Below are 25,788 nucleotides of genomic sequence, written 5' to 3' on the forward strand. Positions count from 1 at the left end.
AAAGACATTGGCAAGGCATACTTAGGAACTGAATATTCAACCCGTTCATGGCGGATCTGAAAGAGGACATGTTATCGTTGAACGCAAATGTATTTGCGTCTTTATAGCTGGCACAGGAGGGAAGTTACATGCACTTTAACCTCGTACATGGAGACGGTGGGGTACACGCTAGGGAACATAACTTGACCAAAAATTTATATTTCCTCACCAGGGTGGTGTGGAGTGCAAAAAAACGATGGATTTGGGCCCAGGTCTTTTGACTGGGGGAATGTGTGACATTGATCCACATTCGGTCCATCACTTGTTGTTTTTGCAATTGTCGCCCTAAGTGCGCTGGGGATGCCCAGACGTGGGTCCCAGGCACTCCACACCACTTGGAGTCAAGCTAGCCGTGCTGATCAGAGGTGTTACCTCGAAACCGGTCCGGTCCTCGGATGCTTGATTCCGTTCTGGGAAGGACATGGCTTTTGTAGTTCGGACTGGACTGTTCCCATGGGACAACAGGGTCAGAGCTGATTTGCATATTGCCATTGTCTAACCCAGGGTGGTGTGGAGTGCAAAAAAACGATGGATTTGGGCCCAGATCTTTTGACTGGGGGAATGTGTGACATTGATCCACATTCGGTCCATCACTTGTTGTTTTTGCAATTGTCGCCCTAAGTGCGCTGGGGATGCCCAGACGTGGGTCCCAGGCACTCCACACCACTTGAAGTCAAGCTAGCCGGGCTGATGAGAGGTGTTACCTCGAAACCGGTCCGGTCCTCGGATGCTTGATTCCGTTCTGGGAAGGACATGGCTTTTGTAGTTCGGACTGGACTGTTCCCATGGGGCAACATGGTCAGAGCTGATTTGCAAATCGCCATTGTCTAACCCAGGGTGGTGTGGAGTGCAAAAAAACGATGGATTTGGGCCCAGATCTTTTGACTGGGGGAATGTGTGACATTGATCCACATTCGGTCCATCACTTGTTGTTTTTGCAATTGTCGCCCTAAGTGCGCTGGGGATGCCCAGACGTGGGTCCCAGGCACTCCACACCACTTGGAGTCAAGCTAGCCGGCTGATGAGAGGTGTTACCTCGAAACCGGTCCGGTCCTCGGATGCTTGATTCCGTTCTGGGAAGGACATGGCTTTTGTAGTTCGGACTGGACTGTTCCCATGGGGCAACAGGGTCAGAGCTGATTTGCATATCGCCATTGTCTAACCCAGGGTGGTGTGGAGTGCAAAAAAACGATGGATTTGGGCCCAGATCTTTTGACTGGGGGAATGTGTGACATTGATCCACATTCGGTCCATCACTTGTTGTTTTTGCAATTGTCGCCCTAAGTGCGCTGGGGATGCCCAGACGTGGGTCCCAGGCACTCCACACCACTTGGAGTCAAGCTAGCCGGCTGATGAGAGGTGTTACCTCGAAACCGGTCCGGTCCTCGGATGCTTGATTCCGTTCTGGGAAGGACATGGCTTTTGTAGTTCGGACTGGACTGTTCCCATGGGGCAACAGGGTCAGAGCTGATTTGCATATCGCCATTGTCTAACCCAGGGTGGTGTGGAGTGCAAAAAAACGATGGATTTGGGCCCAGATCTTTTGACTGGGGGAATGTGTGACATTGATCCACATTCGGTCCATCACTTGTTGTTTTTGCAATTGTCGCCCTAAGTGCGCTGGGGATGCCCAGACGTGGGTCCCAGGCACTCCACACCACTTGGAGTCAAGCTAGCCGGGCTGATGAGAGGTGTTACCTCGAAACCGGTCCGGTCCTCGGATGCTTGATTCCGTTCTGGGAAGGACATGGCTTTTGTAGTTCGGACTGGACTGTTCCCATGGGGCAACAGGGTCAGAGCTGATTTGCATATCGCCATTGTCTAACCCAGGGTGGTGTGGAGTGCAAAAAAACGATGGATTTGGGCCCAGATCTTTTGACTGGGGGAATGTGTGACATTGATCCACATTCGGTCCATCACTTGTTGTTTTTGTAATTGTCGCCCTAAGTGCGCTGGGGATGCCCAGACGTGGGTCCCAGGGACTCCACACCACTTGGAGTCAAGCTAGCCGGGCTGATGAGAGGTGTTACCTCGAAACCGGTCCGGTCCTCGGATGCTTGATTCCGTTCTGGGAAGGACATGGCTTTTGTAGTTCGGACTGGACTGTTCCCATGGGGCAACAGGGTCAGAGCTGATTTGCATATCGCCATTGTCTAACCCAGGGTGGTGTGGAGTGCAAAAAAACGATGGATTTGGGCCCAGATCTTTTGACTGGGGGAATGTGTGACATTGATCCACATTCGGTCCATCACTTGTTGTTTTTGCAATTGTCGCCCTAAGTGCGCTGGGGATGCCCAGACGTGGGTCCCAGGCACTCCACACCACTTGGAGTCAAGCTAGCCGGGCTGATCAGAGGTGTTACCTCGAAACCGGTCCGGTCCTCGGATGCTTGATTCCGTTCTGGGAAGGACATGGCTTTTGTAGTTTGGACTGGACTGTTCCCATGGGGCAACAGGGTCAGAGCTGATTTGCATATCGCCATTGTCTAACCCAGGGTGGTGTGGAGTGCAAAAAAACGATGGATTTGGGCCCAGATCTTTTGACTGGGGGAATGTGTGACATTGATCCACATTCGGTCCATCACTTGTTGTTTTTGCAATTGTCGCCCTAAGTGCGCTGGGGATGGCCAGACGTGGGTCCCAGGCACTCCACACCACTTGGAGTCAAGCTAGCCGGGCTGATGAGAGGTGTTACCTCGAAACCGGTCCGGTCCTCGGATGCTTGATTCCGTTCTGGGAAGGACATGGCTTTTGTAGTTCGGACTAGACTGTTCCCAAGGGGCAACAGGGTCAGAGCTGATTTGCATATCGCCATTGTCTAACCCAGGGTGGTGTGGAGTGCAAAAAAACGATGGATTTGGGCCCAGATCTTTTGACTGGGGGAATGTGTGACATTGATCCACATTCGGTCCATCACTTGTTGTTTTTGCAAGTGCTCAACAAAAGTGTGGCATTGCAAAAAAGACAAGATGGCGCAGACAATGTTTATCAATAAGGATTAATTTATAACAATTATTTAAAGCAAAATATTTACTCGCAGTGACAAAATGGCGGTCAACAGTTCCTGATTTCCATCGAATCGAACGTTAACAGACGTCACGCAACAAAAAAAAAAAACGCTCACGCACAGGCTCTGGAAGACATGTATCAACATATATGAGCCTCCTCAGCCACCCTCAGAAAACAAAAGGGGTCAGGATACGTCTCCCGTACCCCCTTATACCTAGTAATTTAATGAAATCGAAACACAAAATGGCGAATTCACGTTTCGCTACCAGTTTGCGACCCGGTTCGCGAACCGAGAAGCGCTTCTACCGCGAAAAATCAAATTTTTATTATTTGCCCCACGGGACCCTTTAATAACCCCAACATCATTCCTAGGGGGTCAAGAGAGGTCTACCTAGCCCCCTTTCATTAGATTCCCCCTTCGTTTTTCTCCTCCTCTTGTCTCTCGATCCTACCGACAGACAAGATGGCGGCGCACCGGACTGTTTAGAATGTTGACAGACACCGGAGAGCCAATCAGCTTCGCTACGCAAAGCTCCGTTACGCGAAAAGTACGCGATCTGGAGCGCTATCTGGGACGCTGTCACAGATATACCTGTTTTTTAAACGTTAATTTCTCAAAATCCACTGGAGCACATATATTGAGACCCAGCACAGGCACATCGGGCTAACAGTCCCTATAATTTTGCCAAATTTTGTGCAAATCCATTCAGCCGTTAATTTGCGAACCGAGAAGCGCTTCTACCGTGAAAAATCAAATTTTTTTAATTTTCCCCACGGGACCCTTTAATAACCCCAACATCATTCCTAGGGGGTCAAGAGGGGTCTACCTTGCCCCCTTTCATTGAATTCCCCCTTCGTTTTTCACCTCTTCTTGTCTCTCGATCCTACCAAGAGACAAGATGGCGGCCGCTCCGGACTGTTTAGAATGTTGACAGACACCGGAGAGCCAATCAGCATCGCTTCGCAAAGCTCCGTGACGCGAAAAGTACGCGATCTGGAGCGCTATCTGGGACGCTATCACAGATATATAAATTTTTTAAAACGTTAATTTCTCAAAATCCACTGGAGCACATATATTGAGACCCAGCAAAGGCACATCGGGCTAACAGTCCCTACAATTTTGCCAAGTTTCGTGCAAATCCATTCAGCCGTTCGAGCTAAAAGTGAGGCCAAACGCCCTATGGAAATTAACATGGGAAAAACGCGTTTTGGGACCCCCCTTTTTTCTCGGCCCCCCCTTGACGAACTCCCCCCCCCCCAAATTTTCAGGGGCTGCTCAGAAACAAAATGTGCCATTTTCCTGAAAATTTCAGCCGATTCCGTCCACAAACGCCAAAGTTATTAGACATAGGATTATTTCTCTATGGAGCTTTTGAAAATTCTAACTAAATATACCTACTGTCGACCGCCAGTAGGTAATGTATATATATGTATATATATATGTATATATATAGCTAGTTAGTCTGCTGGAGCAGCACGACGGTTTTTCAAAGATTACGTCGTGCCACACATGCTTTTTCAAACAGTTAGCTACATTTTTTAGCGTACCTTTTAGACCACAGAGCAAACCGAAACTTGCCAGTCCTCACTCCTCCTGGTTTAACCATGAATGTAGAAAATTAAGATTACAACTGGCCAAGGCTATTAGAGACAACAATGTTGCAGATCTGAAAGTAGTGAGGAGATCCTACAAGAATGCTCAGGCCAAAGTCAAAAAGGACTGGAAAGGGGATGGATGGCTTCAGATCAAGGATTCCTGCCAAAACAAGGATTTGCAGCAATTTTGGTTCTTAGTGACCAGGGAAGACATAGATTGACTGAGGCTTCCACCTGGCATGAACACTTTTCCACAGTTTACACTGGTACAGAAACATTAGTTTTCGAAAGGCTTGACTCCCCCCATACCAACTACAGTCCAGACCCCCAAATGTTTTACCCTAGAGGAAATATCACATAGTATACACTCAGTGATCAGGAACAAGGCTTCAGGGCCTTATAGCATCCCTGGTGATGTCTTCCTTTCCAACATATTTAACTGGTCCAAGTATATATGGGTACTTGCTAAGGGTATTGCAGCCGGGGCTGCAATACCACCTTCGTGTGGACACATTTTGTTCAAGTGCCAGCCCCTTTGACTCATGTGATATTGGGTGTTAGTAACCAACAGATGCAACCATGTCCTTTTGGTGCACCACCCATGATGCTTCACTTTCATCTCTACAATTAAAACAACCACCCCTTAAGGAGTTAAACTTGTACAGAAACAAAGTGCTCTTCAGGAAGCAATGGGTACAACCGGACAATTCAATGCATTTCATTTCAAATAAGCTTTATCTGACAATTCATGTCATAAACTCATTGTTACATACAATATTATTTAAGAATATAAAACAGTGGGTTAAAATATTTTTTAAAACATATACAAATAATCATAAAAAAACAGTCCATTCAGCATTATATGTTAAAAATGACAACTCCATGAGACAAGAGAAGAAAAAGGGGTAATTGTAAATAAGTAACAAGAACATTAAAGTCTTTTGGGAGTGCCAAAGCTCAAGAGTAGAGTACTGATGTCACATTCACTGTTAGACATAATTCCAAGTTCAATGATTCACAGACAATAGGTTTAATCTTATAAACCACATCCATCTCAGCAACTTGGCTACCGGAATTGCATGACGAGGTGATGAATCAGTTCACAAAATCCTCAGGGCGGCACTACTTAGTCTAGTACCCAACTCAATGCAAAACAAGGGGCTCTGCTTGGCACTGGATTTGTGAGGAGAAACTTCTTACACATGCACTTCTCTGCATTTTTATCTCCAAGGGTGCAATTTTACACAATACCACTCAACTTTGAGTCATTTGGTCAAATCATGCAGCAAATAAGAGATAGAAAGCATTGTGTTGTTCTCCTAAAATGTGTGTATGTATTCACGGTGTTCGAACCACACCAGATAACTATCAGGGAGGCTTTATAGGCCCCTTTTAGCCTTGAAAGGTTGGTTTTGAAGAGTTTACTTCAGGATTTCTTCCATTGGCATTGGGAGGCAGCAATTTGCGTTTGACCTTTATTCCTTCATTGATATGTTGTCATTTAGGCTGTGTGGATTTTTTGAGAGGAACAAGTTTTTTTAATGCTTTGTAGGACCGGTTTGCAACTAGCAGAGAGAGAGAAGTGGATTTTAAACAATAAGAAGTGGGTTTAAAGATATACCAGTGCAACTGTCTAGCTAAGGGTTATTTAACTTCTCATTGCTCAAGAGACGTTCAGGACTAAATGCATGTTCATAGAAAGAAGTATGGGCTGAACCTCAAAGTGATAGAATCAGTTTTAACACCACTTTTGTCTTTGGGTTTTTTAGGTGACAGCGTCTTCTTGGGGAACCATGAAGAGAGAGAAGAGTATGTATTGAATGATGGTGGAATCATTTACCGTGGAAATGCAGAACATTTCGGCGGCAGCCAGTGGGACTATGGGCAGGTATCTAGACAAACATCATAGTAAATGCAAAGGATCCATTGACTCAGGAGCCCAAGCTGCATTCAAAAACCGTCCAGTATTCCAAGCAGACACTGGGAAAATGCAAAACATGCAGTTTCAAGACACACACTCAGAAAAGACAGGCACATGTTCCCCAACAGAAACCTTATCTTTAATATTCCATGTCAATAATTAAATCAAGAGTGTTCAAACATTTTACAGTTCAGTTTTAACTAAAGATTAAAGAATTCAAAGTTGTATAGCTTACTCATACCTCTTTTAAAAGCATCCAGGCTTGGTTAATAAAAATGAATTGCAACAAGCCATTTAACGAGCATGCTCAAGAATTCCAGTTTTCAAGCTCAAGCATGTTCTAAAAATGGAGGGTGCCCTAATAAAGAGACGTCTCTCATAGCTTGTCTCAGGATTGAGATTGGATTTATTTAGGTGCACCAAACCAGGTCACCATAATGTGAGGCTTGATCATTTTTCTCTGCAACAGACTTAGTTTTCATGCTTTTGTTTGCTCTACAGTTTGAAGAAAATATTCTGAGGATCTGCCTTGCCCTGCTGGACCGCAACCTGAGTTACAAGAAGGACAGTAAAAAAGACTACTCTAGCAGGAATGACCCAGTATATGTGGGACGCGTCTGCACAGCTATGGTAAGGCACAATGTCAGTATGCAACAAACATTTCAATAAGAAACGTGGGTCATACAGTAAAAATATTTTTTTGCAAAATGCATTGGAAACAAATTATCATTGAATCAGTATACTATCCCTACTGCATAACATTGCCAAAAGTTTGAGATTTCTGATGGCACTTTATCTGTGCTGCGGGATTTCAGGCTTATTCAGTTTAGTAAAAACAGTTGTTGACAATCGCAAGCAAATTGTAAATAGTCTAAAATCTGTAAAGTAATAAAGTATATGTTCTAGGAACTAGTTGAAAGCAGAGTCTCTGAGCACAAAATGGGCTGGGGAGGGTAGTAGACTTGGATGATCAGAAGTATCAAATGCTGTGGGGAGATCATGACGTTTAAGAATAAAATGTGCAATTGTGGTGGGCAGACGTTATGATACTGGAGACATGAGAGAGGAACATCAGCTGTCTTTGACTTGCATGAAGAAATAAGGTTCCAGTGACTGTGAGAATCTGGAGTCCAGCAGACAACTGAACCAAAGGTCCATAGACAATGGGAAGGGCCGGTGAAATATGGTATCAACCTGATGAGCTTGCTGTCATCCATTGTTTCCCTTGGCCTGTCCACCCGTATATACCTGCCTTAGAAGTCAGCAACCTGTGCTTAGGAATGTGATACAGTGGTCGACATGTGTGTGGCCTGAAAAGGTAAGTTTGTGACTACTTTCAGTTCATTTAGCTTGTGTGTTTTCCCTTTCCAAGACCAAGAGGTACACTGAGGTTTAGCCCTTGCAGCCAAGACACTAGGGTTTTTACCATCTGGGTGTGGTTACTTTGAACAATTTAAACCATTATTCTACAAAGAACAGTTCCTGAATAATTTGTGCTAAAATACCTCATGCCATCTTAGCCCCACAACAGCTCCCTTTTATTCTTGGTAGATTCCAGTAAAAGCCTCTGGATTCCACAGAAACTCCTGACTGTGAACTTTTGTTTCTGGGATACAAGTCCTTGATGTGTTATGGTCAGATATGTGTACCAGCAATTGATGTTATGAGATTTTTGCAAACCCTACCTCAATGGCACCGTGAATCCTGACTGTGGTCTGTTTTTTGTCTCCAAAAAGACACACCAGAATCACACTGAGTGGCACCCACCAGTGGGTGCCAATTGCCTCCTCTATACTGGTAACCACCCTAGATTAATCACAGTACTCCTGTTCATCCAGATAAAGTACTCCATCTTACAAGGAGGTTCTAAGAAATTCAACAGTAAAAATGTAACACCAGTGCGCAGTAAAACAAAATATTTTTCCCTACTTTACTAAAGCCATAAAAAGTATTATCTTTTAATTTGACATCTGGACATGCAGATTTCACAGGGGTTTGCTTTGCTTGCCCAGGCTGACTGACCTTAACCCTCGCACACTCAGCAGCCAGTGGCAATTACATTAAAAAAGAAAACACACACACATTTTTCATTCTCATGTCTTTCACCTTACTTCACTATATAACTTCTACTTCACCACTCTGGACCTGATTCACAAAGGAAATCTTACACTTGTGTAAGTTTACGTTGATTTTGAAGTTCACAAGCTACGATTTAGTAGTAAGGAGGCTCTGTAATTGGGGAGCACATAAAATGATAGGCATGTTGTATCTTTTTATGCAGTGCTTAATTTGTAAAAAAATTAAGTGCCAGGGCCCTCATCAGGATGCCACTGCAGCTTACACCACCCATTGCCCCTGCTAGCACTGCAAATGACAGTACCAAACCTGCTACTAACCATCACACTGTACAAGTGTGACAATTCAGACAATTCTAAGCCTGCAAAGCATTACTATTAGCATGTGCTACAGGTATAAGTCATTTTTAACATATATTGAAAATGCAAATAACATGTTGTTGTCCTTCCTCTAAATCAATCAGCCCACCATGTGGCAGACTGTCATAAGTGCTGGTGCCGAGCTCCGGAAACCACTGGCTCAAATTAAGCACTGTTTTTATGTATGTAGTTCTCTGCCCAGACTGCGGAGTCTCTGCAGTCGCAAACCTACTATTAAATTGGTGCTTGTGAATTCCAAAACAAATATTCATTTACTCAAAAGTGTAAGATTACATTTGTGAATCAGGCCTAAACTCCTTACGTCTCTTACTTTTTCTACATAATCTGAATCTTTGTACACCAACACCCTTTCTTTCTAGCTCTACTCTGTCACATCTTTCACAATATACCGCTTTCTTCCCCACCACTCCCACAAACTCCCCTCTCTCTAGCTCACTCTTTGCCTACCTCTGTGTCTCTCCCTCTCTCTCTATCTTAACTCTCTTCCACCTCACCTCACTGCAACTACGGAATATAGCATGTGACAATGCATTCTATAACCTCGCGTACTATTACAACGTTAGTACGCGATGCATTTACATCCAAAGTCATTACAGGGACTTCCACTAGGAGGCGCACTGAACTTAGGAATAGTATTAATTACTATTCCTGCTCCAGTTTGCGCAACAGTAGGGAATACCCGAGCGCCCCCTAGTGCAAGTGGTTGTAATGACTTGCGATGTAATTGCATCGCGTACTAACAACGCAGTTGTTGTAATTACCGCATTGTAATGGCAGTGCGATGCAATGACAGAATTGTAAATGCTATTTCCCACCACCTCACTGCTCTTATTTCTTCTCTGTCTCTCCCCATTTCTATATACCTCACCTCTCACTACCTCCTTCTTAGTTCTCTCTTTATCTCACCTATCTGCATCACTTCTCGCTACCTGGGTACTGTCTTCATTCATCTCATTCCTCTCTCCCTACTTACTGCATTCTTGCTACCTCTCAGTATCTACCTGCGCCTCTTTCCTCTGTCATTCTTGGCTCTCTCTCTTATCAATCTCTTCATCTTCTTTCTGCCTTCCTTTCCCTCACTTCCCCTACCTCTCTCTTTATACATCTAACTCACCTCTCTGTCTCCACTTCTCTCTCTAGATCAAAACTTTGCCTCATCCACTCTCTCTCTGCTTCTCTATCAACCGCGCCTCTCTGTATCTGTATCGCCTGTGTCTCATTTGCTCATCTTGTAAGGGTCTGCATTTCATATCTCTTTCTACTAATCTCCACTCTCTACTATTCTTTCTCCTCACCACTCTCTTTGTATGACCTGTCTTGGCCTCTACTCATTTTGCCCCATTGTTATCTTAATCCACTCTCTCTACTTTTCATCTCTCTGCATGCTTCATTTGTGAAAGAAAGAGTGCCGGTGCCTGAAGCTTTGCTTCAAAGCTGGCAACCGGTGCAATTAAACATTGGCATATGGACTACCAAGGCTGGTAGTCTTTAATCCACTACCAGACACTCTCTGCTCCCTTTTCTCAATCTTGCAAGTTCCTGCTTTCTGTTTGTGACTGTTTTGCCGTCTTTTGCTTCCATCGTCTTTCCAATCAGTGTGTTTTTCTTTCTCTTGCACGTATTAAATATCTTATGGAAAAGTAAGTGCCAGTCTCCAACAATATGTGCTGGTGCCCTATACCGCGAACCACTACCTCAAATTAAGCACTGTCTCTCTGTATGTCACTCACTACTTCACCACCTCATTTCCAGGGGCTGAATTGTATTTAGAGGCATACTGACATCGCTCGTGTAGCAGCAAGCAGCAGGGAATTGTTATCAGAAGTAGTTTTTTGTACTCTCGCAAACTTGTTTTATCAACTGCACTTTTAATTATTTAAAACCCGCTCCACAATTGCTCAGGGCATTCCACTTTTAAAGCAAGATCTTACCGCAAGCACTTGCACTTTTCTTTGCCGGTCCCCGGTCTGCCACGGCCTTCTGGCCAATTTGTGCAGGGGGACATGGCTCCTCCCTTCAGCCGCCTCATTTCAGGGGGCTGAACTGTATTCACCGAAGTCACTCCAAAGGCAAGCCTGTCTGCGCCCGTCCGCATCTGGCCACGTCCAGGGGCCAGGACCCCTGCACCTGCCCCCCAACACAGCCTTTTTATAATGCAGACAAAATGCTCCAATTAAAGGGAGATATTGGTGATAATTTACTTCATACTATCGACCCTGATGAACCTCATTGAGTCCTCTCACTGCTCTTTTACACTGCCAACAGTCCTACATACCAATGCCACTTTCCCTATATCCTATAAATTGTTTCTCCTTAACTGCAGGTCGCTGCCTAAGCATGCAGCAGAAATTTCTATTCTTCTGGAAGAGGAAGGGCCAGAGGTGCTGTTCCTAACAAAAACCTGGTTTACTTCAGGATCTGACCCCGATCTTGTTCAAGCCCTCCCTCTGGGCTACAATACCGAGAGGTTAGATTGGACCTCCAGTAAGGGTGGACGGATTGCCATTATTTTAAAAACTCACCTGATCTGTCATACTGCCGGAAGCCCCTTACCAGATTGTGAAAACCTTACATTCTCTATTAGTTTCTCACCTATGCTTAATCTGTCAGGAATCTTAATTTACCGTCCTCCTGGGTCCGTGGGACAATTCTGTAAATCTTTACCCGATACAGCGGCCAATCTGGCCAGTACCCCTGCTAATTGTACTTTATTGGAAGATTTTAATCTCCATTTTGACAACCCCTTTCAGTTGTTTCAGAAGATATAACAAAGGATCTAGAAGGCTACCAGCTTCTTCAAAAAGTTGCCTAACCAGCACACATGAAAGGACACCTATTAGATCCCATTTTCTCTTATCTGGAGGACTTAGTAGGAAGGATCCCCATCCCAGTACCATGGTCTGACCATTTTTTCATTCCATTCTCTTGGTCCCCTAATTTTGCCACGCCTCCTATTAAGCAGTTTATCAAAAAGGCTCGTCCCCCCTCCTTGAAAGAAAGCGATGGTGAAGGCAGTCCTAAAAAAACCTAACCTCGACCGTGATTACCTGGGAAACTATTGCCCCATCTTACTCCTCCTAGGGATCAGTAAAATAGCTGAAAAATATGATAACTCAGTGCTATTTACCTTCTTAGAGACCCACAATCTCCTCCACCCGTCACAGACTTGCTTCCAACCACTCCAAGGAACTGAAACAGCTCTGCTATCCGTAGTTGAAGAGTCTATAAAAATCTTGGACGCTGGAGGCACTACTGTTATCATCCTCCTAGACCTTATTGCCGCGTTCGACATGGCCAACCATCAAATCCTGACCCACAGACGTACAAGATTGGGGGTGACCAGGGTTGCGTTGACATGGCTGCAGTCCTTCCTGGACGATACATTCTTCCAGGTCTTCAATGCTGAAGTGCCCTCAAAACAGATGCTTCTCCGCTGCGGAGTACCTCTGGGATCATCCCTGAGTCCCACTTTATTTAACATTTACCTGAGCCCCCTAGCGGAGATCGTACTGCCTTTTGGGGTACATATAGTGACATATGCAGATGATATACAACTCCTGGTGGGACTCAATAAAGCAGACAACTCCTCCCCCAGGCTTTCTCCCTGCCTTCATTTTTGAAATTACATGGATAAAAAACTGAGATGATGATTCTGGGGAACCCATCCCAATTTGATTCCAACATAAAGTGGCCGACCGACCTGGGCCTCGTTCTAGTCCCCAGGACCCAAATAAAAAGCCTGGGTGTTTGGCTGGATCATGATCTGACTTTCAAGGTCCAGGCATGCAATGTGGCAGCTTCATGCAAACTCATCATAAAGATGCTCCGCAAAGTTCTCCCACTCCTCCCCTTCCAAGCAAGGAAGATCATGGTTCACAGACTCATTGTATCACATCTGGACTATGAGAATGCCCTTTATCTTGGGGCCCCATGCACCACATTCGTAAAACTCCAAACAGTACAAAATTAGGCAGCCAGAATCCTTTTGGACATCCCAAAATGCCAAACAGCAAAACCCGCCCTGAAACCTCTTCACTGGCTACCCATTAGATAGAGTTTATTTCTAAGCTATGTGCATAGTACATAAGTTCTTAGCAGCAAAGATCACTCCTATTAATCATTCTGTTGGTAGCCCTACCGTGCTAACAGATGCCTCCGTTCAGACGATCTACAGCTTGCTGTAATTCTTAGGATTCGGAAATCTAAAAGCCGGGGTCCTCTGTTCCCTTATAGTGCCACCAAATTCTGGAACACCCTCCCTCTTCATAAGCGCAAGGAACCCAATCACCTTGTCTTTCGTAAGTTGTTAAAAACCTGGATATTCCCCTAGTTTGGTCGGTTCTCTACTGCTTGCGGTCACCAGTGCTGGGATGCCCTATGATAGCCATGCGCTTAATAAATTTATTTTTCATTTCATTTTACTCTGTCCACCTCTGTCTTTCTTCATCACTTCATTTTGGTAAGTCACCAGTATTTCCACCTTACCTCTCACTCTACTGCACCCCTGTTGTATGATTCCCCTCTCCTGCTTTTTACATTTCCTTCTTCCTATCTCTAGATCTCTCGAGCACTCTACCTCATCATAAAATCCCACCATTCACCAACCTCTATTTCAGTATCTACATCTCCCTCTACCAACATCTCTGTATCTTTCTTTCTGACTACCACACTTTTGTCTATTGACACCTGTCTCTCCCTAAATTATATCTCTCTCTTTTTTAGCTCTACCTACTTTCCCTCTCTACTTCAAATCTCTTGGTATATTATCACTTTACCTCCTTGTCTTTTTGCTTCCTCCTTTCATTTCTCTTACTCATCAGAGTAGCTCACAGTCTAGCCAGAGAGTGTTCACACAGAAAGAAGAGAAGGGATCATGGCAGGAAAGAGAACTAAGGAGAAATGTATTGGGTTTGACAGAATAAAATGGTGAACATCTTTGCTTTTTTCACTGTAGCAGTAAGACCAGAATATTGTGAAAGTGAGATTTATTTGTGTTTACAAATATCTGGCAATTTACGCTCCATTTTCAAGTGATATATGGGTTTTTTATTAGTATGCACTAGTCAAATGGACATCTTTTAAGTCACCACTGAGGTGTCGTACTCCCAATGGAAAGAACGCGCTGCTGGATTTCGCACAAAATAGTTTTGTTGAAAGACACAAAAAAGAATGTGCAAGTACAACATTAAGGGGCATATTATCAAGGGGGTTTATCTCCGCTTTTTTGGCTTTAAAAGCCAAGACAGCGGAGATAAAATGATCTCCCTATTACCTAGCTGTCGCTAACACCAGTTAGCGACAGCTAGTAGGAGATAGCGACCATCTTGGGCCCCACTTTGCATGTCAGTGATATTTATCACTAATGACATGCAAAGTGGGCGTGCCAAGATGTTAACGACTGAAAACAGTAGCTAACATCGCTATCTCCTATTACCAACTTTTCGCGAAGCTAAGCGCGAATATCTCCAAAAGCTAACACCTGCCCTGAGCAGTTCTTAGCCATGTTATCCAATGGGAGGTGGATAACATGGCTAAGAGCATTAGCTCTGTAATGCATGAATAGCGCTGACTTTTCAGCGATATTCATGCATTGCGGCGATTTTTATCGCATTTGCGATAAACCTTGGTAATACCAAGGTTTATTTGCGGTAAAAATCGCCGCAGTTCAGCGGTAAATTTTTGTCTCTAACCAAGCAATAGTGATAATTATCGCTATTGCTTGGTAATATGCCCCTAAATGCCTTGTGTCAAAGATGCCTGTTCAAGATTTCCTTTGATACAATTTGGATTGCTGACGCTGGTCAGTTCGAAAGTTTGCTGTTCTTGTGTGGCCTAGTTTCTGAAAGTTTAACGTATATTCCAATATTATATAGCATCACAAGAGCTTGAAGTAGCTGAAAAATGGTAACATATTGAAATTTATTACAGAGGGCCCGAGATGGATCTTTCACAAGGCGCTAAAAAGTCTTAAAACAGCACTGTACGACCACACATGATTCTACTGTAATTCTCAAATGTTCTGCCTATTTTCACCAAAAGATTCATTTAGATTCTACCTACAGAATTGTAGGGAATATGCGAAATTCGTGTAATATGATTTCGCCTAATTATGTGCAAAATTACGTCAAATTACGCATTTTTATGCAAAATGCAAATCTTTCATTTTGTGATATAACATGTGATATGAATTTCCCCGTCCATTTTTAAGGCAAAGATGGATATTACACACAAAAAAGGGAAAAAACAAAAGCAACGCAAGCAACAACTCGCATTCTGTTGTTTTCACCATTTTTTTTCTCACAAATAAGGCATTTTTATCATGAACAGTGCATAAATAAGTGGTATGGTGCAATGGCATAAGTTCTGGAATTTTGAATACAAAGCATAACACAAAATTTGTGATATCATTCGAATTACGCTATCGTACTTTAAATTTTATCAACAGGAAAAGGTTCCTCTTGTGAATCCTTTCTTTTTTTTGTCTATTTATCATTACCACACTGGGACATACAATCAACATTCTATTGTTTTACCGACCACACTGTGAGACATGTTAATTGAAAAGATATATGTCCTTTTGAAAAAAATTGTGATACAAATAGTCTCATCTTCAGTATAAAATCACATAAAACATTTTTAAAAATACGTTACAATATTTGTCATCAAAAAAAGGTTCAACATAGAAATCGATCAGTATTCCATATAAAACAACCACTTATATTTTTGCTATATTACTTCCGCATTTTCCTATAACATTATATTACTGAGAGCTATGCAACCATTGTTGTTTCTTACATGTAATGAGAAAAACTTTGATCCCATCAATGCAACACATGTAAACACCTTACTGAGATTTTAAAAAAATATATACAAATAGTACTTTCAATTTTTCCAGGCCCTACAGAAATGTCAAGTGACAGGGTTAACAGTGTTTAGGTTACAGAGACTGTTTCTTTTTCCAGTGGAGCATTACAAATATTTCCAGAAATTACAGGGACTGGGATGGTAATACCATACAGCTTTTTTTATGGCATGAGAGATTTGAAGTAAAGACGAGTGGAAACAACAGTTATTTGCCAATATTTCTTGACTTTTCCAAAATAACAGAGACATCGCTGATGGTGATGTTAGCACCTTTCTGTTACTTTTTGTCCAGTTTAATGGGAAGTACACAGGGCCGGACCGACTACCGGGCAGTTTGGCATGCTGCCGAGCTGGGGGCTGAGATCACTGCGGTGGGGGCTGATTTCGTTCATGGAGACCTGCGTGTGCTTCGAAATAATTAAAGCAAAACGTATTACGTTTAGCACAAGCAGGTCCCCATCAACGAAATCTGCCCTCAGGTCAGCAGCATTCCAAACTGCCCGGTAGCCAGTCCGGCCCTGGAAGTACAACCTCAGGGCCTCAGTCTGCAGATATGTTTTGCAGTCACGGTTCCTCGATGGAGTGCTGCGGGGTGGTTCAGCGCGCGTATTGTAATTCGTTCTATCTATTTATTTATGTACTTAACTCGGTTTGGCCGTATGCCTGAGTTTACTACCCCCCAACCTGCCCCTCCCCCACCCCACACCACTGCCCCGCAGCACTACCTCGAGGAGCAGTAACTGATCTTTTGTGTCGCTAAAGCCACGGTCTGACCGAATTGCTTCTTCTGTTCATCTAAATAAAGATGGATTCTCATATCTTCTATCCCATCTCTTATGTCCTGTGCTCACTTCATTTAGAGTGAGGTAAGGTGCACTGTATGTCTCCAACAGGTCAATTTTCCCAGCCTATTTATTTTGACTTAATGAAAATGACTTAAGTTGTACTGCACACTTTTGCAAGTTCCCCCAAACTTGTGAGTTATTTCGTTAGTCTTAGATGTAATAAGCATCAAACAGAAAGTACTCCTGTGGACATCCCCAAGTAACGGGTTGATTAAGTACGTGGAGGCAATTTTACACAAAACATAAGTTGTAGTATGTATGGTTGCTACACCGGAGATATGGAAAGTTGGTACCAGGAGACATTGCGGTAGGTTATAAACTTAGGGAGATGAAGGTATAAGCTCTGTATGAAAAACATACATGTCTCTGTACACATTTGTTTTTGATATACCAAAGCAATAACAATAGTATGAATATGTAAAACTATCAATAACCTAAGTGCCAATAAAAATGTTGGAAAAAAAGTTGTACTGCACCCTCTTTAGGTGAACTCCATTGACGATAATGGAGTACTGCAAGGACGGTGGAATGAGCCTTACACAGGTGGGGTTCGGCCAACTACCTGGAGTGGAAGCGCTGCCATACTGAGAAAGTGGGATAAGGACAACTTTCAGCCAGTGAAATACGGGCAATGCTGGGTCTTTGGAGGGGTCCTATGCACAGGTACGTCATTCCTTTCCCATGAGTATAAAAGCTCATTAAAATTCTGTTTCTGAACATGCTTACATCTAGATATTACAGAGAGCGGTGCTGCAAGCATGCTATGGAACCCATTACAAGATAGCCATAAAGTTGCCCAGTTGCTCCCTTAGCCCCAACTTATACTGGGGACATTGCCAAGTTCAGGGTTGTCCAGGTGAAATACAACAGAGCTGTGATATTTCTGCAGATCTAGTGTAAATACTTCCATTATCCAACTGCACTACACGAGGCATTCGCAATGAGGCTATTAGTTGCTGAATTAAACATTTTTAGTATTTATATTTTCTTTTTCTCCAGTACTTAGGTGTTTGGGAATACCTGCCCGGACAATCACAAACTTCGAGTCTGCTCACGATACTGATGTAAATCTGAGCATTGATGAATATTATAAAATGACAGGAGAACGTCAAGGCTCCAAGGACAGTGTCTGGTAAGTAGCGTGCCAGGTGTATTACATTTTATGAGAGGATGTTGCTCATCGATTTAACACTAAGGGGCAGATTTACAGGGGGGGCTCTCCAGCGCAGGCATAAGGATTGACGCAGCATTGTGGAGATAGAGCCCCCCAGAGCATTGCTGGAGCTGCGTTGAGCTTGCTGAAGACGGCTGAAATGCCAGAAACCGGTCCTAGGACGCTTGTTTCCGTCCAGGGAAGGCATGGCTTGGAAGTTCGGGCTGGGCTGATCTCATGAGGCACAGGGTCAGACTGATTTGCATATTGCCATGTCTGAACTGGGGTGGCAGAGTGGGCTAAAGAACGGCGATGGATTAAACCCAGATCTTTTGACTGGGTGTGAGTGTTTGATTGGTTCAGATGCTCCGTCCATCACCACCCCCTTTTTTACTGCGACGCAACTCCAGCAATGCAACGCTTTTACGGCACAGCTGCGTGACGCATCTGTGCCTTTTTTGCCGCATTATAAATGCGGCGCATTAAGGGTGGCGGAGCTGCGGCGCACAATAATTGGCGCATCCCTGCTGATACGCAGGGATGCACCAGTTATTGTAAATCTGCCCCTAAATATTTACCAACAGCTAATATCTTCTCCAATCCAACTTTTTCCTGCCAAAAACCTTCTGTGAAAATTGATCTTTCCAGGGATTGATTATTTTGTACCCTTCTCAGACGTGTCTTAAAGATAACCCCAGTTTCACAATTGCTATTGGACCAGGCGTCAATGGCATCAATAAGGGAGGTCCCAGAGGTCCTGTTCTCCAGATACATTCCCCCATCCACCCTTCCTGCATGCCATCCGCATGGGCAGCTGTTAGTAAATTGAATCCATCATGCTACTTTATGGAATTTTCACTTCACTTCAAAGAGTGCACTTTTGACAATATCGCTGATTTAACATCATCTAAGAGAAAGCACATTACACTTTTCCATAATGTACATAAACTTTATCTTTATCTGGGGGACAGGTAATGTTGCCTAGAAAGTTTGGATTTGCAGCTGTTGAATACTCCAGTTATTGCTTTTACGGTCTGTAATTTTATTAGGGATAGACCAAGATCGGGAAGTTATCTGGTGGTTCCTAACAGGAGGTTGGCTTTTGTATTTGTGTATTTCTTGCCTCGAATTATGCTGCATTAGATCATGGTTGCTTTCATATTTTTTGTTTAAAGAGGTTTCTGACCTTTTGGAATGATATGCTTGAGTGTGATTTTATATTGTAAATTTGTACTGTTATTATGAATTTATATGTTGCTTTGCATGATTCTGGATGATTGATTGATTGTTTCACCTCTGTTGTGGGCCAAGTAGTGAGGCAGTGGGTTCAGGGATGTTTGTTTCTGTTCATCTTGGCTTTGCTATTCCTCTTGGGAATCCAGTCAGGAATGAAGTCTCCTTAGAGTGTATTTAGATGCTGTTATTGATTTAAAGGTGTTCCAGAAGGCAGAAGTGTTACTTTTCATGGAGATTCTTGTCTAGGACAGCTTTGTATTGGTTGCCTTTGACTTTAGATTGGTTACCATTTTTTTAAAACTTTCAGTAAAAAATAAGCTTCACACCCAACGCCAGACAAAATCTGTTCAAATCCTTCTTTTCCCATATCGGATGGCAGCAGTGTACCGAGGGCATTGCATAGGCACAGGCGCCTCCTAATTCTGATGCACTTATCAGCCCTGGGGACCACGGTGCGACAAACTGGCTGCCTGCAGCATCGGGACCTAGTGATACACAGCAAGCAGAGACTGATGCAGCAGGCACCTCATTGTATTCCTAGACTGCTGGCCGGTCTGGGAACCAAAACCGGCCCTGGCAAACTGCTCGGCCATGCCCCCTGAGGGGTAGGAGATGGGTACAGCAGAGCTTTATGCTAGGACACATTTTGGACGATTTTGTTAAAGGGGGCCGATATTGCCGACCCCGGTAACAGAAATAGCCCCACAGGGGCCTAAAACCCGCCCCCACCCTGGTGACTCACCAGGGAAACACCCGAATATGGCCCTGACTGCAGACCATGAAGCTCCCGAAAGCAGGAGCAGAGGATTCGCCTGGGGGCCGCAGCACTGTGGGGAGTAACGGCAGGACTGCATCCTTTTACAGGTGGCTAATGGATGAGCCCTCTCTGGCCTGGGGGGTTGAGGACCACGACATTGTGTGTCCTGTGCCTGAAGTCCTGGTAGCATACCGAAACGACTCCCGCCGGGGAAGTCATTTTGGATCTGAGCCAGGGACCTCCCGGGAAGGGGGGTGAGTGACCAGGGAATGCTTGTTGCTACATCTGGGGGAGCAAGGATTTGACTATGGTGTTGCCCCTTTCAGATGCATGTGCAGCGAGCAGCCCTGACGAACTGTAGATTGGGTGCTGCATATATCATAGTGCACTTGAGAATTCTCCTTCCCCCTTCCCCTGCAGTCAGCCCTGTACAACTTGCAGCCGATGGGTCTGGGGGGGCCTCTGGGAGCGTAGAGTGGGCGAGTGGGGGTACAGTGGGGCCCTAATGGTAGAAGATGGTGAAGCTGAAGACTGTGAGTTAGGGAGCTGAGACCCTGGGGCCTGCGAAAACACTGTCAACCAATGCTCTAGAGAGCAGGTTGCAAGAATATTCTGATAAATTTGTTGAATTGCTGCAGACTGTGCTAGATGACAAAACCTTTGTTGGCCACAAGATGAGGAAATTGGTGGTGAAGGTGGGTCTCCTTTGAGATGACCAGGTTGCTGAGGTTCAGGCCCATATCACAACATTAAAGGTAGGGGCCAAAATCAATGCAATAACATGTGGGTAGTGGTTCTGCCCAAACGGGTGGAGGGCTCAAGTATGGAACTATACTTAGAATAGTGGCTGGAGACCGGAGTCCTAGGTGGCAAGACATCTACTTTTTTTCGATGGAAAGGGCCCATAGGATTACCGGATATCAGCTTTTGCCAAGTTCCCCGCCCAGTGGTGGTGCGCAAGTTCAGCTACAGGGACAGACAACATCCTGCAGATAGAGCGCACCAGTGGTCCCTGGGAGGTTGAGAACAGCAAAGTGGCAGTGTTCCCTGACTATACTGCAGACATGCAAAGGAAGCAAGAATTGTTTAGGGAGGTCAAACGCCAACTACGACAACTGAAAATCAAACACACATTGTTATTTCCTGCACTTTTGCATACAGGATGGTGAAAAATCACTTTTCTTTAAGATGCTGCAGGAAGCATGGGACTGGTTTGAGTCCAGGGGATTGTTCTTCTTCGCACCGATAAGAGGACCCGCCACAAACCAATTAAAGAACAGGTAGCGCGCAAAATAACATGAGCAGTGGCAGAGATGGAGAGAGTGGGCTCATTGGAGTTAGAGCATCAGGATTCGGGTGGGGTCACAGATGACCCCGGATTGAGACACTATCAAAGAGTTGGTGGAGTCATAGAGGGTGGGTCCTGACATCACCCCAATGACAGCCGATTGAGCAACTTGATGTTACTGGTGAATTCTGAGAAATGCCAAGAAACATCAGTGGGTTCTGGCTGGGGACTACAGTTCTAGAGGTCTTCTTTGATGCTGCCATCTGTAGCTGGAGAACATTTGGTGACTTGGGCGATATGCGGGTAGCATGCAGCAGCTGCCTAAAGCTCAACTCGGAGAAGAGAGAAGTTCTCGTCCTTGGACCTAACCCCACCGCATGGAACGACACCTGGTGGCCCACCACCCTCAGAAGCCCCCCACCCCACGGACCACACCTGGAACCTCTGCATCGTGCTCGACTCCTCCCTCTCCATGACCCGACAGATCAACACTGTTGCCTCCACCTGCTTCAACACCCTCTGCATCCTTCGCAAGACCTTGGAATGGATCCCCCGAATCAAGAAAGATCATCACTCACACACTCATAACCAGCAGACAGGACTGCGGAAAAGCCATCTAAGCAGGAATCCACAAGTCTCTGCTCCACAAACTCCAGACCATACAGAACACCGCAGTCAGACTCGTCCTCTGCAATCTTCAACATGAACACATCACACAACGCCTGCAAAACTTCCACTGGCTCCCCGTTGAGAAGAGAGTAGCCTTCAAGTTACCCACCCACCCCTTCAAATGTCTCCACAACACCAGACCCCATTAACTCAATGAGAAACTCTCCTTTCACGTACCCAAGAGAAACCTCCGATCCACCAACCTCGCCCTCGCCGAAACCCTGCACATCCGCAGAGCCAGAATGGGTCAAAGAACTTTCTCCCACATCACGGCTAAGACCTGGAACCAGCTCCCGATCGACATTAAGCTCACCCCCTCTCCGAACATCTTCAGGAAGACCCTCAAGACCTGACACTTCGACTGAATGGAGCTGCTTACCCCCACCTAGCGCCATGAGACCCTCACAGTTGAGTAGTATCCTTGACAATTCCCAGATTGATTGATTGAATGGATGGCCTCTTCAATGCTGCATACTACCACATCACCCCACAATCCAAGTGGAATGGTTACGCACATGTTCTGGGTGCAATCCTTCTGGCTAAGACGGTTCTGTAGCTAAGTCTGGGAAGGGGAGTATTTGGGGTTAGTGTTTGCTTGCATGTTTGGATGCTTGAACAATTGTTAGTATCCACAAACTGAAGTTTGATGGCGACAGGGTGGGGAATGAGGAGGGCAACCCATTGACAAGGAGGGCACCATGTGGTGACATGGAGAAAAACAGGATTTTCTTTTTTGACCTGGAAGTCTGTGGCATGGCCATGGATGAGAAATGTTATAAAATATGCACATACCTTAAACCCAGGCACGTACATTTTGCATGACTGCAGAAAATGCATTTGATGGTGGTGAAACTACAAACATTTGCCAAAAGATGGAAGAGTAATGTTTTACTGATTTGGGAAGTGCCTAGTATACCATTCACTGTGAGACAAACCAGGATAGACCCAGAGTATGTGATCCTCAAGGGCAACTTATATTGGGCGCCTCTGGCACTGGTGGAACTGTATGCACTAAATGCCAAGCAGTCTCCTTTCTATGTGCCTCTTACCTCGACTCTCTTGACCACGGTGCAGGTTCCGGCTATCCGGTGCGGTGATTATAACTGTGTCCAAGATCTGCAGTTGGATAGGTTTCACCCTCTGGTCTCTGGCACATAGGCATCAGCTAACACTTGAATGCTCCAACAGTGGGCTGCTTATACGCAGGTCACAGAATTGTGCTGGGCACTGCTCCTGACCGGTAGACAATTACCATATTATTCAGGAGTATACTCACTGCACACTAAAATTGATATGGCCTTTGTGACAGTGGAGGTACATGCAAGGCTGGTGGGGGCAAAATGTCTGGTATGTACGTTGACAGATAATAGCCCATTGTTAATTACCTTGAACTGGGGTAACGGCATCCCATGATTCCAGAGTGGTATCTGCCAAAGACAGCACTTAAAGAACCAATATTTTGTGATCGGATAGGGCTGCCAATACAGCTGTACTTCACTGATAATGAGGATATAACCATTGACCCGGGGTGGAATGGGATGCATTTAAAGACGTCTTACAGGGATCTGTCTCTCAGAGACAGTGCGCTAAGAATGTGCTCTGCACACAGTTCAAGGACATTGAGAACCGTCTCAGGGACCTGGAAGTCCGTGACGGGATGGACAAGGGGGTGCATGAGGGTTGAGGGAGTTGTGGAGGGAGCAAAGCAAGATGCTTTCCCATCTTTACAGTCTGGATTATAAGGAATACATCACATGTCAACATGGGATGGGTGATAAGGCGGGCTCTATGCTTGCGTGCCTGTTGAAGTCAGAGACAACAAGGACTCTGATCAATACCATATATGATCCTTATGTGACACTAGCGAACACACAATAGTGTTTTAACATTGTGTTTCACTCTTGCTATAGTGGGACTGACAGCGTTCCCATGGAGTTTTATGGGGAAACATCCTTTACAACAAAACTTTTACAACGCAGTGCTTTTACAATGCAGGTTTTACAACGAAAACCATTACAACGCATTGCACTGGGGGGGGGCGCTCTTGGATAGGGAATACATTTAATTTACTATCCAACACCTTCCCTACTATCCACGGGGACTGGAGTTGGAATAGTAAATTAAACTATTCACTATCCAGCACCCCAAAGCGCTATGCGTTGTAACAGCATGCGTTGTAAAAACTGCGTTGTAACAGCATGCGTGGTAAAAGCATGTGTTGTGATGTCATACATCCAGTTTTATGAGGCATATACTGCGGGCCTGGGTCAGCGCTTAGTTAACATATATCAGAGGACCAGAATGAGGGGAATTGAACCGTCCTCCATGAGGGGGGTGATAATAGTAGTTCTCCCCAAATCAAGGAAAGAGACACTTAATGTGGGCTTGTACAGACTGCTGTTTCTCACAAATTCAGACTGTAAAGTGTTTGGAAAGGTACTAGTGTCACGGTTGATTCCCATTATGCAAACAATAATACACTCTGACTAGAATGGGCAGGAGCACATTCCTTCGATGGCTGTTCCACATTATGGACTTAGCCAAGTGTGGATCCACCCAGTGTTGGGTGGCTTTGCTGGACATTAAAAAAGTGTTTGATATGCTGAGTTGGCCCTTTCTCTTTGCGGCCTCAGCAAGCTGGAAATGGGATGGGAATTTCAAAGGTGGGTCTCTTTCTTATATACAGACTCATTGGCCAAGGTGCACATGAGCATGGAGATCTCAGAGCCCATAGCCATACACAGAGGTACCAGACAAGGCTGCCCACTCTCTCCCCATAATATTTGTGCTAGTGATGGAACTTGTGGTGTGCCTTTTGCGATCCAACGGCCCAAAGTTGGAAATAGTCATTTGACGGCAGACCCATAGAGTCTCCCTCTATGCTGAAGATGTGCTGATTTATTTACAGGTTGACAGCAATAATGTACCTCTGCTGGTTGAACTCCTTGAAGAGTTCAGGGCCATGTCGGGACTCGGGTGAACTGGGACAAATCATGTATGCTCCTCTTGCTGAAGGTGTCGGAGGGAACGGTTCAAACATGCCTGTCCATTCCACTTCGCTGGAACTTAGACATATTCAATATTGCAGTATATAATCGCGAACAAGACCTAATAGATGGAAATCTGGGAGGGTTGTTGTGAAGGGCAGCACTCACTGCCATTCTGGACCCAACTGCTGTTGTCACGTATGGGAGGATTGCAATCTCTAAGATGTTGCTCCCGCCCCGGCTCTTGTATCTTTTCTCACCACTGCCAGTAGTATTGCCCATTGCATTCTTTTGGGACCTTAAGTTCCTATTAATGTCATTCATCCGAGAGGAGGGGGGTGATAGACACAGCATGACCTTGATGAAGTTATACTCTTCTCTGGATGATGGGGGACTGGGAGCACCCAACTATCCATTATATTATGCTTAACTCCAATTACAATAGGCGGAACACAGGCTGGGCTAGGGGAGCAGGAGTGAGGGGTGTGCCGGGGGTATTGGGGCAGTTTGGCATTCTCGACTACTTAATTGGTACAGCATTGGTTACAAGAACAGATCATAAGTTATTAAAAGCGGCCAGGATTAGTTTGAAAAATGTGTTCATGCATGCGTGGACAGTTGCCATACTTGTCAGACCTACCGATCTGGTTCCTTCCACAGACTCGGCGATTGAGCCCAATATGCTTCCTCTTATTTGGAGCACTATCCACTTTGCGGAGACAGATTGGGGGGGGTTCCGCAAAGTGTGGCCGAGTTGATAGTATTGCTGACTCATGACCACCAACACAAGATAATCACTCATTTTTATGGAGCCAGTTACCGCACTCAGCAAGTAGTTGAAAACTTAGTGGGAAACTAGACTAGGATGGGAATTGACCCAGACTATCTGGAAACTCTGCCTTCAGTCTGTAAAGAAGGTATCATCAATGAATTCCAGGCTGCGGTACTCCCAGTTTAATATCCTACACC

The 25,788-nt window shown here is 44.8% G+C and overlaps 1 protein-coding gene across 1 annotated transcript in view; it reads left to right on the top strand.

Annotated features, from left to right (window-relative positions):
* The window catches only part of LOC147660746 (protein-glutamine gamma-glutamyltransferase E-like), a 238,891-nt gene that overhangs the window by 78,113 nt on the left and 134,990 nt on the right, over positions 1 to 25,788 (top strand). Inside the window, exons 4-7 of the mRNA XM_086951486.1 lie at positions 6,413 to 6,531; positions 7,066 to 7,194; positions 17,215 to 17,392; positions 17,729 to 17,861. Coding sequence (XP_086807612.1) covers positions 6,413 to 6,531; positions 7,066 to 7,194; positions 17,215 to 17,392; positions 17,729 to 17,861 — 559 coding nt within the window. The remainder of the gene's footprint in view (positions 1 to 6,412; positions 6,532 to 7,065; positions 7,195 to 17,214; positions 17,393 to 17,728; positions 17,862 to 25,788) is intronic.

Source organism: Lissotriton vulgaris, unplaced genomic scaffold (assembly GCF_964263255.1).
Source record: "Lissotriton vulgaris unplaced genomic scaffold, aLisVul1.2 SCAFFOLD_843, whole genome shotgun sequence".
Taxonomy (NCBI): domain Eukaryota; kingdom Metazoa; phylum Chordata; class Amphibia; order Caudata; family Salamandridae; genus Lissotriton; species Lissotriton vulgaris.